The sequence below is a fragment of the Capra hircus genome (assembly GCF_001704415.2).
Source record: "Capra hircus breed San Clemente chromosome X unlocalized genomic scaffold, ASM170441v1, whole genome shotgun sequence".
NCBI lineage: Eukaryota > Metazoa > Chordata > Mammalia > Artiodactyla > Bovidae > Capra > Capra hircus.
This window is the reverse complement of record NW_017189517.1, coordinates 11,432,302-11,448,293: the sequence shown is the minus strand read 5'-3', so window position 1 is coordinate 11,448,293 and position 15,992 is coordinate 11,432,302. Positions and strand designations below refer to the sequence as shown.

Sequence of the window (15,992 nt, the reverse complement as noted above, 5' to 3'; positions counted from 1 at the left end):
CTAAAACTAAATTGACATGTTAATTACCCATGTGTGACTCAGTTCAGATTTCTTTTCTTTGAGCTAGTAGCACATGACAGACAATGAAAAAATCTCCACTCATGAAATAAGGCAGTCTGCTCAACTGAATTGTCTCTGGTTAAAAAAAAGAAAAAAGTGCGGACAATTAGTTGCCTGGAATGGAAAAAAACAATTTAATTGAAGGGAATGTTCTTTGATTCCAATTCCACTTTATTCTAATCATACATGTCAAACATATCATTTGACATATAAATAGTGGAGCTGTAGGCTCTCGCTTGGGACAAACCCAGTGCTTGCTCACAGCAGTCTACTCAGGAAAAAGTCTCTTCAATGTGTTAAATGTGGAACTAAACGAGAGGGCCCCTTTGCATGCACGAACTATTTTGAAATATTGCAGCTGGGCACACGTGATCTTCCCTGGGGTCTCCTACCATCCTCAAGAGGAGCGTCCCCTTCTTGGGTTGTGGGGGAGGGGATTCCCTTGCCTTTCTTGCAATGATTTGTTTGGGCCAGGCATCAAAGCAGCACTAATTGGAAACCACTGCAAGTAAAAACAGCCTTTCATCCCCAACTGCAGATCTTGAACTTTTCTCCTTTATCATTAGGATTTTTTTTCTTAATATAAAATAATATGAGCTCAAAAAAACTGAAAACACAAAAAAAGCATGTAAACTAAAATAATTATCATTAGAATGATGTAGAATCGTGCTTAATTCTGCTGCAGAGAACCTTTCACAGTCTGACCCTAAACTATCATTTTCTACCATTCCAAAGACTAGCCCAGACTTTTTCTCATACTGTTCCCTTTGCCTGGAATACACTCTTTTCCTTCTTTCATTTGTAGAATTTCTGGTCTTCCTTGAAGGCCCACTTTAAGAGCTACCTTTTCACAAGAGAGCTGCTAACTTTCCCATCTATGATGCTGCCATTCTTTTCTACATAGCTCTGTTTTGGTACTCATGCATCAGTGTATCAAAATTGTGTGTCTCTGTCTCCCTAACTAGGCTAGGAGCTCCTCCTATTTATCAGAGTCTAATCCTTACACTAACATAGATGGTGTTGACAAATGTTGAAAGCAGCAGAGTTCTATTTAGGGCAGAATGACTTGTACCAGACCTGAAACTCATTGATTCATTCAGGACATGTTTTGTTGTTTTGTTCAGAGGGTGGAGGGCACCACTGAGCTTACAAAGCTGCCCGGCCAAACCAGAGTAGCAATCTGACAGGCAGTGGGAGTAAGCATTGATTTTGGACCAGGGAGCTGAGATCAGCTTTTGTTCTTTCCTTTCTAGGTCATTTACTAGTGTCACCTAATCCATTGCCCCTTTAGACCAACTCAGAGAGGAAACGGAGGATGGGGAGTTGAGGACAAGGAAGGCTGGAATATAAAGATGTAATTTCATGAGGGTAGAGGGACCGTGTGATTTTCTCACAGGTTAGCAGTTGGGCCAGGAGCTTGGTATGTAGATGCTGAATGGACTATATTCAACTACAGATTTTGTGTTTGGAAAAGGGAAAGATAGTGCTCGTGTCATAAAATACCAAACTTTGGGGGGGGATATGCAAATGACAAGGTAAGTAGTATCATAGGGGAAGTGGTGAAAGCAAAGGAGGGACAGACTGACATCTGAGATGTGCTGAAAATGTTCGAGTTAGAAAGGGCTGTGAAAACATAATTTCTTCTATTCTGATTGTCCTATTCGTACATCTTGTCTTATTCTCACTGGCTGAAATCTGATGACAGATATTTTCAATATTTGTATCTCCAAGGATTGCTGAGTCCCATACTTAGACCACCAGTTGGGTTATCAAATTGCCTTTAAATTGAACTAAGCAATTTCTAAGATTAGTTGTGTGTTGCAAACTACCCAGTTGGGGGCAGACAAAACAAACAGATGATTTCTGAATGTTACCAAAGGAATCCTGCATTTCTTTGTGTGTTTTTATTTTAATAAGGCAATGGAGCTTTTCAACTCATAATCAGATTCAGACAGCTTGCTTACAACCTCCACAAACTGAAAGCTACAATAGCGTTCCTTTCCAATTATCAGAGGATGGCCATGGAGCATGGGTATGAGGGGTGCCAGAGGCACATATCTTTGGACAGTGTGAAATGCTGTGCAGAACATACAGAGAAATTTACAAAGGTACTACCACTCTGCCCAAACAAGCCCTCTTAATAACATCAGATTGCAGGGGGCAGTGCATTTAGCAAGAGAGCATCTTAACCTTCAATTCTCCACTCTCCCTAAGAGGGTTTACAATGCCTATTTGAGAGAGTTAAATGAAATCAGATACTCTCCTGTTGCTTTGTTTTCTTATTCTGGCAGAGAATTCAGAAAGAAGGGCTCCATCTCAGTTTTGCTTCAGTTTGCAAAACAGATGAGAAGCATTATGGGGTGGGCTCATGTTTCCAACACCCAAGGAGTCCTATCTGACTGCAACTTACTCAAGTCTACAGGTTTTGCCATTTTTCTCACTACCTTTTCTTTTCTTTGGGGGTAGCAACAAATTCAAAAATGAGTCTAAACAAAGTGCCAAATCTGGGTGCTCAGCCAGGAACTCATTTACCAATTTTTTTCTTTTCCCTGGAGGAATCAACACCCATAGAGCTCTTCCCAATAAGGCAAAAGGGAATAGATCTCACAGAGCCCACGATGGAAGGCAGCAGGATCTTAATAAACCTCCTATTTACTTAGAAGTGTGTTTAGGTTGACAGAGTAAACTCAAAATGTGACTGGAATAGTGTGCTATTTTGAAAAAGCTTTACATGTGATTCTGTTACACATTAATATACCACATCTCCCATGAAGCCTTCACTCTACCTGGGCAGAGCTCTCTCCTCCCCTGTTGGCTGCCTCCATAGACTCTGCACATTCTTTTGCACTTATAAAACTGGTTAAAAATTATGTGTACTTAAGTCTATTTCCACATTAGACTGACTTGGGAGAGCAGAGGCTGTATTTTGACTTTCAGTGCCCAGTATACATTCTGGCACATAATAGGTGTTTCCCAAATTTCTGCTGAACTGAACAACAGCAGCAACAACAAAAAATATATATATACACATACATGCACACATACACACACACACATATACACACTGCTACATATTTAATTTATATTACGCTGTAAATAAAAATAAATATAACAGAAACAAACATTACAATTTATGCAAGAGATTTCCGCTAGTTAAAGATCAACAAGTAATGTTAATTTCTCAGGTAGTTTGGGCAGAGTGAAAGCAATGGAGAACAATGGACACGGGACAGACAGAAGCTAAAAAGGGCCTTGAGAAATGCCTTAATTTCGTCTTCCCAGAAAGACAAAAATTTCCCAAAGAAACCCTTTGCTATGTGGAAATGGTTCTCAGAGTACTCTGGTGCCAGGACCCCTGAGATGGTTTTAAGTATGTCCAAGGACTTTGTCAGTGGTCCAGTGATTAGACTCCACACTTCCACTGCAGGGAGCACAGGTTTGATCCCTGGTCGGGGAACTAAGATCCTGCATGCCTTGTGGCACTGCCAAAATACAAAATACGTCCACAAAATCTTTGACACTCCTCTATTCAAGAGGTGGAGCTCAATTTCCCTCCCCTTGAACGTGGACTACTGGTGACTTGTTTTTAACAAATCAAATACGTCAGAAATGACAGCATATCACTTCCGAGACTAGGTTGTAAGAAACATTGCGGCTTTCTCCTTGCTCTATTCCATGGCTCACTTATTCTGGGGAAGTCAGCAGCCGTGTTGTAGGGACACTCAGAAGGTCCATGTGGTAAGAAACGGAGGCCTCCTTCCAATCCACTGACTTGTTCCACGTGTAAATGAGTCCCCTTGGAGGTGGACCCTCCTGCTTCGCATCACCTGTCAGCGGACTGCAGCTCCAGCGGACTGCAACACCTTGACCGAAATTTCTTTGAGACTAAGGAGCACCCAGCTATGCTGCTCCCAAAGTTCTGACAGAAACTGGGAGATAATAAATGTTTGCTGTTTTAAATAACTATGTTTTGTTGTCACTTTTTATATAGCCCTAGATAAGCAACCCAGAAGGTTCTTAAGAATTACTGAGGACCCCGAAGAGCTTTTGTTTACATGATATATGTTTAGTGACATTTACTGTTTTAGAAATTAAAACTCAGGACAAAAATTTTAATTTATTATTAATTTTAAACCAACAACAATGAGTCTTGATATGTTAGCATAAATAACATTTTAATGAAAAAAGTGTGAAAAGCAGTAAAGCTTTTGTTTTTGCAAAATATCTTTGCTGCCTGGCTGAACAGGAGACAGCTAAATTTCGGCATTGGCTTCTGTATTTAATGTGTTGTCATATATTATTTTGGTTGAAGTGTATGAATAAAAACCAGCTTCACACAGATATGTAGTTAGTAAAAGGAAGATCTTACACACCTCTGAAAGAGTTTCTGGGACTCCCTGAGTTCTCAAATCACACTTCAAAACTGCTGCTCTAGGGAAACTAGAAATGTATTAGGTTGGAAGTCAACAAAGAAAATGGGACTTCCTGAAATGCTTTGGAGGACTGTCTCTCAAGTGGCCTTACTGCCCTCTCTCACTCTAAACTGTATCATATATGCTTAAGAGTTGCCATTTTAAAATCTCCTGTAGTAAATGGGTATGAAAGAAAATAATTTAGTCCAAATCTGAGACTGTTACTTATTTCATCTCTTAATTTTCCATCTCTAGGCCAACCTCTCCCAATCCTCTCAAAGTCATCACAAGGCTAAACTCATGTCTAGTATTCCTAAGCCAGTGGCAGGGTTGGCTACTGGTGCAGTCCTTTTGGGGAAATCAGTTCTTTAAGATTTGCACTGAACTTCCCAATCCAGTACCCTTTATAGGTAAGCATGAAACTAGAATAGGGACGCAGGGTATCTGGATGGGGGAGGGAGGAATGAAGAGAAGAAGAAGCTTTAATTTGGTCGCTCAACTGCTGTCTTAAGGAACTGAAACCAAATCCTTCATTTTATCATTCTTAAAAGAGTGTGCAGAGTGCACACCGTAGGTGTGTACACATCAGAGTGTCTTGCCAGTTTCTCTTGGGTGAACTCACCCCAGACTCAATGTCAGTAATTGGGAAAGACACAAACCAAGCCATGGAATTGTGAGACCAGATCATAAATAAAAAAGGTTTTGTTTAATCAATAAAGATCTTGAGAAATCTATTCCACTCTGTGTTGCTGTACTGGATATTTACATATGGTAAATTTACATTTAAATGTGGTTTGGATATAATACAATATCTTTTTTCTTTTAACATTAACAGAGGATAGAATTTAATTAATTGAATACTCTACTCAGAAGAACTAAATAACATGTATTTAAGAAGCTTCACTCCAGTGGTTTTTGACCTTAAAACACAATTGCTAATTGTATGCTGAAATAGAGAAGGAAAAAAAAAAAAAACCCTCTCACCTTCTTCGGCTGGATAAGGTTTCTTCACGTTCTACACGAGCAACTTTTAATACCTTCTTGTCAATAAATAGATCTTCAGGATAATAAGCAGATCTATATTGACGTTGTTGAGAATGGGCACATAGCTTGCCAATCTGAAAAAAGAAATGCAATATAATTATATGATACTTTCACAGATATGATAGTAGAAACAAATTCTGAAAAGCACTTCAATTTCTTCCCCAATTTCTTTTTAAAGAGCAGAACGAAGCTATTACTGGAGTCAAAAAAGGTGATACGCTTTTAAGGCAAAGAACCATCTGTGGAAAGGAAGGCTGAAGACTGGTGGGGGCACTTTGAGCACAGTCTATTCACAGATTTCCTAAGATGAAAATGCCTTATTTCTATAGTGAAGTACACGTTAGAAAGGACCCTCTACACAGGACTTATGCTACTGATACCTTTCAATGGCACTTGATATTTATCCCTAGGAAGTTCACAAATGGAAACTGCCAAGTTTAGGAAGGTTTGGTGTAGGAAGTGAAGGCGTGTGTGGGAGATGTACAGAGTAGTCTGTTAATAGAAGAGCAACCTCCTGCACACAAAGTGATCTGATTCTTCTGAGAATTTTGCTAGCTCTTTTTAAAATTATATAAATTTCAGGTGTACAGCATTAGAATTTAAAGCTTAGCTCTATTACACTCATAGCAATGATAAAAATGGCATCAGCTTTCTTATCTCAAATCTAAATGATTTATTTGGTGAAAATATTTGTAATTTGTTATTTGTTCACTTTCAGCCAAAAGCCTGAACAAACTTCTATATAAGTAAGCATGAATATTAACATATGTTTCCCTCTGTGTCAGATGCTATGCTTCGTTTCCTTGTGTGTTATTTTAATAAGGCAACTCACTGTGTTAAGTTGCTTCAGTCGTGTCCAGATCTTTGTGACTCTAGGGACTGGAGCCCATGAGGCTCCTCTGTCCAAGGGATTCTCCAGGCAAGAATACTGGAGTGGGGTATCGTTTCCTTCTCCAGGGGATCTTCCTGACCCAGGGATTGAACCTATGTCTCTTTACATCTCTTGCATTGGCAGGTGGGTTCTTCACCACTAGCACCACCACTTTAATAAGGCAAAGGGCTTTTCAATTCATAATCAGATTCAGACTTCTCATTTTATAGCTGAGGAAATTGAGGCTCAGAGAGGTTATGTGACTTGCCTGAGACAAACAGGCAGTGGATTAACTGCCTGACTTGGAACCCACATGTCTGACTTCAAAGCTAATGCAACATCGCCTTCCAAGAAGACGATGCTTGGTTTCCAGTTGCTTACATTCTATGTTTTGGGGGATAAGAAAGAATTCCCAGTTCTCAAAAACATAGACAAGGTTTAAATATAGACTGTATACTTTAGGAAAAATACTAGAGATACCTCATGAAGACAAAGGTTATATCTTTGTCAACTTCTATACCTGCATAGAATTCACACTGGATTGTACAAACTGTTAGGCATTTAGTAAAGACATACTGAAGTGAATTGAAGGGAAATCCTAGTATCCAATCTGGCATACCATTCCACCTAGAGGCCATGGGCTCTGAATGCTAATCCCAGCTTTTGGATTTCTGAAGATGGTCCTGATCATATTCACTAAGTTATCAATCTCTTAATAAAGGGACAAATAGCATGTAGCTGGTATAGCTTTGGAAAGTTATCCATATATAAATAAATTTTTGAAGTATAGAACATTTAGAATCAGTAGTAATATCAGCTCCATTTATGGAAGACAGCGCCTATATAGTATGATATTCACACTACCTCTTCTCAATAGTTTATCTTAATGAGAATAAAACAAAAGTTGTAGACATTTTAAAACATTCCATTTGGCTTTGGAATGTATGATACTGAATTTTTCAGATGTGTTTATGTAATGCCATTTGACTTGGGCTAATTAACTTCAAATGAAGAGTCTGTATTCTCTGAATTCACCCCATTTAGTGGCAGGCTGGTAGGGTACTTTAGGTAGGGGCTGCCTGGCTGCACTGGGGAGTTAAGTTCTAATAACTTACATAATGCAGCTACAAATAACTGAGGGCAGACTGTGCATCATAAAATTATGTCCTTAGACACACAGGCATTTCTTTGTTAAACTGCAGATGAACGTTCATGGAACAAAATCTTGATTTTCCTTCCATAAATATCTATTTATGACTCTGTGAACACATATCAATGTTAGAGTTTATTTCATAGAGATCGAAGTATTCTAATCAGCACATTCAGGAGCACAGGACACACTTTCTTAATCGACACCTGTTTCAAATCAGGCACCAAAGTAAAAATCTTTCACACATCTTGCACAGTAACTTGCCTACTTGCAACCCACAGCTGTGAAATCTCCCTCGCCATTGAAAGTCTGCCCTTTGTATCAGTGAATGCTAATTGGACCCCAGCAAGACTTTAAAGTTTTTAGTCCCTCCAAATCTACTGGAAAGGGGGGCAGCTGAAGCAAAAGTAGGAAGGTTAAGAACAAATGAGAATGTAGCAAGCCTGCAGTCTGACCTTTCTTCCCAAGCCACCCAATGTGGCATTATCAAGCCGACTTCCCAGGGCTCTGTGTGGGGTAAGGGGCAAACAATGGTATCCTGCCAACACCCCTACTACCCCATCTGAAATCTGCCACATCTTATCAGACAGGCTGTATTTTCTTCCACAAATCTACCATGAAGCAAATTCTTCTCATATACAAAGCATTTGTCAAATGTAGACCCCCCTTTGGGCCCTTCTCTCCACATCTTTCTCCTCCACACTGTGTGAGCTGTAGGTGAATATTATGAGCTTATTTTGAGAAGTAGACATAAAAAGAAAACATAATTTACAAAGAATGCGGTATTCACATTAAAGAGGTCCTTTCAGATTCCTACTTGGGAAACCTCAGGCTATGCTCAGAGACCTGGCTCTTACTCTATAGCTGCACTTGCTAAAGAAGTCAGCCTCACAAGTGTCATTTGAGAAATCAGTATCCTGCCCAGGAGTTTTAGACTCTTAAATAAAAAGTGCAGTCCAATTTCTTTTCACTGACTAGTCAAGTGAAATGTACCTAGTCAAGGATACCACTACCTTTAAATCTACTTAGCTGGAGTGAATTTATTGGATACGAAGGTGTCTCTATCAGTAGACCAGGAATAAAAAACCTTTTTGTTCTCCATGAATTGTGATTCCTAATGGTGCCTTTATGTATGTGCCAGAACCTGTGGCAGGGAAAGCAACAGTGCTCTGAAGTGTTATAAGATCCAAAGTGTTAGAAGAAGCCAGGGCCTCTGAGTATATCCAGGCCAGCAGGTCATTGTTGGTTCTAGGAACTCTCAGGTGACGAAAAACTCAGACGTGATCTTTCCCTCTAACCAGTGTCCAGAAGCACTGACTTTGCACATACATGAAGAAAATACACTACTGGGCCCAGCAAGGTATTTGTAAGTAAGAGCCCAGTAGACTGGACATCAGGAAGTGTGGCCTACAACCCCACTTCTACCTGTCACTGAGAAGGACTTCCTTTTGACCTCCCATAGTTTCAATCCACCTGTAACTCTAGTCGCAAAAGAGGAAAATGTGGTATTTGAAGTGCGATATTTTATTCTGGGCTCCTTTAAAAAGGTGGGGATTCCTTTCCCAGTAGAGTACTTTACCAAAGATTTTGAAACTATGCCAAGCATTTGGGTTTGATGCAATTCACACATACACCCCATAATGACATGTCAAGAAATGCAGATACTCAACTGATGAAACTGATTCTCAGGCTCCCATTCATTGTTGGTTCTAGGAACTCTCAGATGACAAAAAACTCAGACATGATCCTTCCCTCCAGATGGCTGAGCAGAGAAAGAGTTTATGTTTTAAGCTTCTCATCAACACCAATGCCTTGCATTTGTAACATAATATCTCTCTCCAGCCTGGTATTTCACAGAAAACCTCTCCAGTTCAGTTCCGTTCAGTTCAGTTGCTCAGTCGTGTCCGACTCTTTGAGACTCCATGAATTGCAGCATGCCAAGCCTCCCTGTCTATCACCAACTCCCGGAGTTCACTCAAACTCACATCCATCGAGTCGGTGATGCCATCCAGCCATCTCATTCTCGGTCGCCTCCTTCGCCTCCTGCCCCCAATTCCTCCCATCATCAGAGTCTTTTCCAATGAGTCAACTCTTCACACGAAGTGGCCAAAGTACTGGAGTTTCAGCTTTAGCATCATTCCTTCCAAAGAACACCCAGGGCTGATCTCCTTTAGAATAGACTGGTTGGATCTCCTAGCAGTCCAAGGGACTCTCAAGAGTCTTCTCCAACACCACAGTTCAAAAGCATCAATTCTTAGGTGCTCAGCTTTCCTCACAGTCCAACTCTCACATCTATAAATGACCACTGGAAAAACCATAGCCTTGACTAGATGGACCTTTGTTGACAAAGTAATGTCTCTGCTTTTCAATATGTGGTCTAGGTTGGTCATAACTTTTCTTCCAAGGAGTAAGCATCTTTTAATTTCATGCCTGCAATCACCATCTGCAGTGATTTGGGAGTCACCCAAAATAAAGTCTGACACTGTTTTCCACTGTTTCCCCATCTATTTCCCATGAGCTGATGGGACCAGATACCATGATCTTCGTTTTCTGAATGTTGAGCTTTAAGCCAACTTTTTCACTCTCCTCTTTCACTTTCATCAAGAGGCTTTGTAGTTCCTTTTCACTTTCTGCCATAAGGGTGGTGTCATCTGCATATCTCAGGTTATTGATATTTCTCCCGGCAATCTTGATTCCAGCTTGTGCTTCTTCCAGCTCAGCGTTTCTCATGATATACTCTGCATAGAAGTTAAATAAGCAGAGTGACAATATACAGCCTTGATGTACTCCTTTTCCTATTTGGAACCAGTCTGTTGTTCCATGTCCAGTTCTAACCGTTGCTTCCTGACCTGCATATAGGTTTCTCAAGGGGCAGGTCAGGTGGTCTGGTATTCCCATCTCTTTCAGAATTTTCCACAGTTTATTGTGATCCACACAGTCAAAGGCTTTGGCATAGTCAATAAAGCAGAAATAGATGTTTTTCTGGAACTCTCTTGCTTCTTCCATGGTGCAGCGGATGTTGGGAATTTGATCTCTGGTTCTTCTGCGTTTTCTAAAACCAGCTTGAACATCTGGAAGTTCATGGTTGACTGACATATTACTGAAGCCTGGCTTGGAGAATTTTGAGCATTACTTTACTAGCATGTGAGATGAGTGCAACTGTGCAGTAGTTTGAGCATTCTGTGGCATTGCCTTTCTTTGGGATTGGAATGAAAAATGACCTTTTCCAGTCCTGTGGCCACGGCTGAGTTTTCCAAATTTGTTGGCATATTGAGGGCAGCACTTTCACAGCATCATCTTTCAGGATTTGAAATAGCTCAACTGGAATGCCATCACCTCCACTAGCTTTGTCTGTAGTAATGCTTTCTAAGGCCCACTTGACTTCACATTCCAGGATGTCTGGCTCTAGGTGAGTGATCACATCATCGTGATTATCTTGGTCATGAAGGTCTTTTTTGTACAGTTCATCTATGCATTCTTTCCACCTTTTCTTAATATCTTCTGCTTCTGTTAGGTCCATACCATTTCCGTCATTTATCGAGCCCATCTTTGCATGAAATGTTCCCTTGGTATCTCTAATTTTCTTGAAGAGATCTCTAGTCTTTCCCATGCTGTTGTTTTCCTCTATTTCTTTGCATTGATTGCTTAGGAAGGCTTTCTTAATCTCTTCTTGCTATTCTTTGGAACTCTGCATTCAGATGCTTATATCTTTCCTTTTCTCCTTTGCTTTTCGCCTCTCTTCTTTTCACAGCTATTTGTAAGGCCTCCCCAGACAGCCATTTTGCTTTTTTGCATTTCTTTTCCATGGGGATGGTCTTGATCCCTGTCTCCTGTCCAATGTCACGAACCTCATTCCATAGTTCATCAGGCACTCTATTATTATTTTTTTTTTCCTCAGGCACTCTATTAGATCTAGTCCCTTAAATCTATTTCTCACTTCCACTGTATAATCATAAGGTATTTGATTTAGGTCATAACTGAACGGTCTAGCAGTTTTCCCTACTTTCTTCAATTTAAGTCTGAATTTGGCAATAAGGAGTTAATGATTTGAGCCACAGTCAGCTCCCGGTCTTGTTTTTGTTGAGTGTATAGAGCTTCTCCATCTTTGGCTGCATAGAATATAATCAATCTGATTTCAGTGTTGACCATCTGGTGATGTCCATGTGTAGAGTCTTCTCTTGTGTTGTTGGAAGAGGGTGTTTGCTATGACCAGTGCATTTTCTTGGCAAAACTCTATTAGTCTTTGCCCTGCTTCATTCCATATTCCAAGGCCAAATTTGCCTGTTACTCCAGGTGTTTCTTGACTTCCTACTTTTGCATTCCACTCCCCTATAATGAAAAGGACATCTTTTTTGGGTGTTAGTTCTAAAAGGTCTTGTAGGTTTTCATAGAACCGTGCAACTTCAGCGTTACTGGTTGGGGCATAGACTTGGATTACTGTGATATTGAGTGGTTTGCCTTGGAGACGAACAGAGATCATTCTGTCATTTTTGAGATTGCATCCAAGTACTGCATTTCAGACTCTTTTGTTGACCATGATGGCTACTCCATTTCTTCTGAGGGATTCCTGCCCAGAGTAGTAGATATAATGGTCATCTGAGTTAAATTCACCCATTCCAGTCCATTTTAGTTCACTGATTCCTAGAATGTCAGTGTTCTCTCTTGCCATCTCCTGTTTGACCACTTCCAATTTGCCTTGATTCATGGACCTGACATTCCAGCTTCCTATGTAATATTGCTCTTTACAGCATCAGACCTTGCTTCTATCACCAGTCACATCCACAACTGGGTATGTTTTTGCTTTGGCTCCATCCCTTCATTCTTTCTGGAGTTATTTTCCACTGATCTCCAGTAGCATATCAGGCACCTACTGACCTGGGGAATTCCCCTTTCGGTAGCCTATCATTTTGCCTTTTCATACTGTTCATATGGTTCTCAAGGCAAGAATACTGCAGTGGCTTGCCATTCCCTTCTCCAGTGGACCACATTCTGTCAGATCTCTCCACCATGACCCGCCCGTCTTGGGTTGCCCCGTGGGCATGGCTTAGTTTCACTGAGTTAGTAAATGCTGTGGTCCTAGTGTGATTAAATTGACTAGTTTTCTGTGATTATGGTTTCAGTGTGTCTGCCCTCTGATGCCCTCTTGCAACACCTACCATCTTACTTGGGTTTTTCTTACCTTGGACGTGGGGTATTTCGACCCATTCCCTATTCTATCCAGTGAGTCCTACCACAGTGCTCCAAGGCATATAGTACATGTATTATTGACCCTATCTCAAGAGATAAGGAAACTGAGGCTCACAAAATTTAAGGAACTAAAACAGAGTCAAATGCCTAGTAAATGGCAGAGCTGGGGACTAGCACCCAGATCTGTCTGACGTTAAAACCTGTTTTTGTTTTTGCTTTTCCCCCTTATGCCATGGATTTCGATCAAGAGGATTGACTCTGAGGCTTAGTGTGGCCTGGTTCCATAGTCATGTGGACATCCCACCCATAACTGCAGGAACATAGTGATTATGAAACCTCTAAAACTATACTTCAAAGAAGGGCTTGTTCTTAAAGATCAATAGAAAAGTGATACCCAATTTTGACCAAAGTTTCAGAAAATATTGCTCATGGAATGATTTAAACTCTTTGACCTGCCAGACAAGATTCATTTCATAACCATACCAAAGCACTGAGTGTCAAGTTCTGTTGGATGTGGGAACGTGGTTTTCAAGTAGGTCTAGCCTGCTGCTTACTGCCTGCAGGATATCCCTGGACCCTGCCTCCTAAAGGCAGATTCTTGGATTGGCTACAAAATCTTCTGTAATTTCTACAATTTAACCCAGGTCTGTTCTTGTATCTGGCATGAGTATATCCTTTACAGTGTCTCCCCAAATGGAAATTCCAGGTTAATCCTATGACTACAAGAATTCAAGAGGTTTAGGCTTTTAGCTAAAATGGCCTACATTAATGAGTATCTCTGACTCTCCCCTACTCTTATGTAGCTCTAACTGCTCTCGATTTAAACATCAGATGTATGAATTTACATTCTCTTTCTTATAAAACAGTTAAGGAGGGGTGGTGGGGTGGTGGGCGGGTGGGTGTGTGTGTGCTTTAACTTATATGGTCCATAACAGAAGGAAGAGCAGGAGGTAAGGGGGAAGAGAAGGAAGGAGAGGAAGAAGCAGAAGTGAAGATAAAAGTTCCCATCACTAAGGCAGTGGTGGGAGCTGAGCCAGGGACGACACATACTGCCCTCAGCAATCTGACCGCTTCTAATTGGGAAGATGGATATCCCACTGACATGTCCTCAGTGAGCAGTACAGTTCCTTTCCCCTCAAGAGCTGTGCCTAAGGCCACCAAGACTTGAGGACCTCTAGGGGACCTTTTCAGTTTTATTTAATGACAGAATAACTACTCTGCTAGAATCCAGCTGATGACTGTGGTCCCAAGGAGTGTTTCTCTGAGAAATGTTGCTAAATAATTCATATAAATTTAGTCTCCCATTGTCGATGGATGTAGCAGAATCCTGAAGAATTAAAAATAAAATATCCTATATGGTTATACAATTTAATATTGATTCTTACCCTGCAGTCCACTCTGGTGGAATATTATGTGTGGCCTTTGTTTTAGGGAACCTTGGGGCTGGGGAGAGGGTAGCGTGGAAAGGCTGTAAGTTTCCAGTTAAACTAAAAGAATGAACTTCAGTTCATTTTGTTCAATTGTCTATCGTATCATTGTTCAATTTCACTTAATTAAATCTTAAAAGTTTTAAAACAAAATATACATTGAAATTATGTGATATACAACATAAACTTTTAAACAGTAGCAACTATGCCCATTTAACAATTCTACAGGTATAATAAAAATGCTAATATATGTTAATGTTTAGCCTGTGGTTAATGTTTTGTCTTGTTAATTTCCCCAGGGCTTTTATTACTGATTTAAATCTGCCACACTACTCAACTGATTGCACTGCTTCCATGAACTGCATGGAAGTAGCTCAAATGAATACTGATTAACAGAAATGAACAAACATTTGGCTGGGCCAACCATTCTTATTATATGCTTGTAATCATTACATACATTTTCTTACAATGAGATGGGCATGGCAGGCAGTTTCCACTCATTTTTTCCTACAGAATATATGTATATGAGTATTAAATTGATTTATAACCTTGTACTTCGGGAAGCACATAATTATTAATTAACTATTGATTGATCAGGATAGAGAGCACAGAGGATAATGAACAGATCTGGGGACAATGTGAACATTTTATGCTCCCACAGATTTGCTGTGACTCATCATTAATTGCTTGACCATTAAAATAAAAGTTCACTAATAATCTGTAATGTATTCTGAATCAAACTATTTAAAAAAAATCAGGTGCCATTGTTTGAACATTTCATTCAAGTCAGCTCTTTAAATAAGCTGGAATTAAAAAAAAAAAAACGCAACTAACGTCCTATAGATCACTCTGCTGTTTAATTGAACTATAGCACTTACAGTGAAAAGAGCACGCAACTTGGAGTCAGGAGACCCGGGTTCCAGTCCCAGTGCATCCTCCTACCAGTTCAATAACTCTAGAAGAGTCCTTTAATCACCTTCAAACTCAGCTTCCTCATCTGCAAACTGAAGCTAACAATGCCTGCTGTACCTGGCAGTAGTGTGAAGATCAAATAAAATAATGGATGAAAGTGAAATGTCTCCCACATTCAGACAGAAAACTGACTCATTCATTCCATAAGGCAGAACTGCTTACCTTTGGCAACCCTCTTTGTGAATTAGAATCCTGGCCCAGCTGGTCAGGTATATAACTACCTATAAGTAATATCTGGAGGAGTTCTTTAACAGGGGGACTTTAGGGAACTAGTGAAACTGTTTGGTGACACTGGATCCCTACTCTGAAAGGGGGCCATACTGAGTTTTCCCACATTGTTCATGCATCACAGTCTGATCTGTTTTGTTCTGGGACACCTGGAATATCCCATTCTGTTCTTCAGGGTTCCAATTATTGATGGGTGGTACACGATCTTTGCCAGTTACTCTGTGTCTCTAACCTGTTTACTTGTGTCCATGGGAATGAATGCTGTGAGGAGGCAAGACAGGTTTTAAAAAATCATTTTGTGGAAGAGACTTTTATTTTTACTAATTTATAACTGCTAAAGTGGATTTTGAGAAGAAATAGAACCCTGCATGTGTGCCTAAAGTTTTTTATGTAATACCAATCCCTTCCCAGCACTGGGAGCCTAGGACTTTATTGTTTAATCACATATGGCCAATATTGTTGGGGCTAAAAGAGAACTCCATGCAGTCAATAAATTCAATACTGAATTCAAACACCACTCTTCCAAATGTACTCATCTACTTGTGTTCCCTGTCCCAGCGAATAGGAATCATCACCTCTACTCACAGTTGCTCAAGCCAGAAGAAATGAAAGCATTTCTGGTGAATTAACCCTCTCTTTCA

At 40.2% G+C, this 15,992-nt stretch overlaps 1 protein-coding gene across 1 annotated transcript in view; it reads right to left on the bottom strand.

Moving 5' to 3' along the window:
- The window catches only part of GPC3 (glypican 3), a gene marked incomplete at its 5' end in the record, with an annotated part of 208,069 nt that overhangs the window by 154,672 nt on the left and 37,405 nt on the right, over positions 1 to 15,992 (bottom strand). Inside the window, one exon of the mRNA XM_018044068.1 lies at positions 5,457 to 5,590. Coding sequence (XP_017899557.1) covers positions 5,457 to 5,590 — 134 coding nt within the window. The remainder of the gene's footprint in view (positions 1 to 5,456; positions 5,591 to 15,992) is intronic.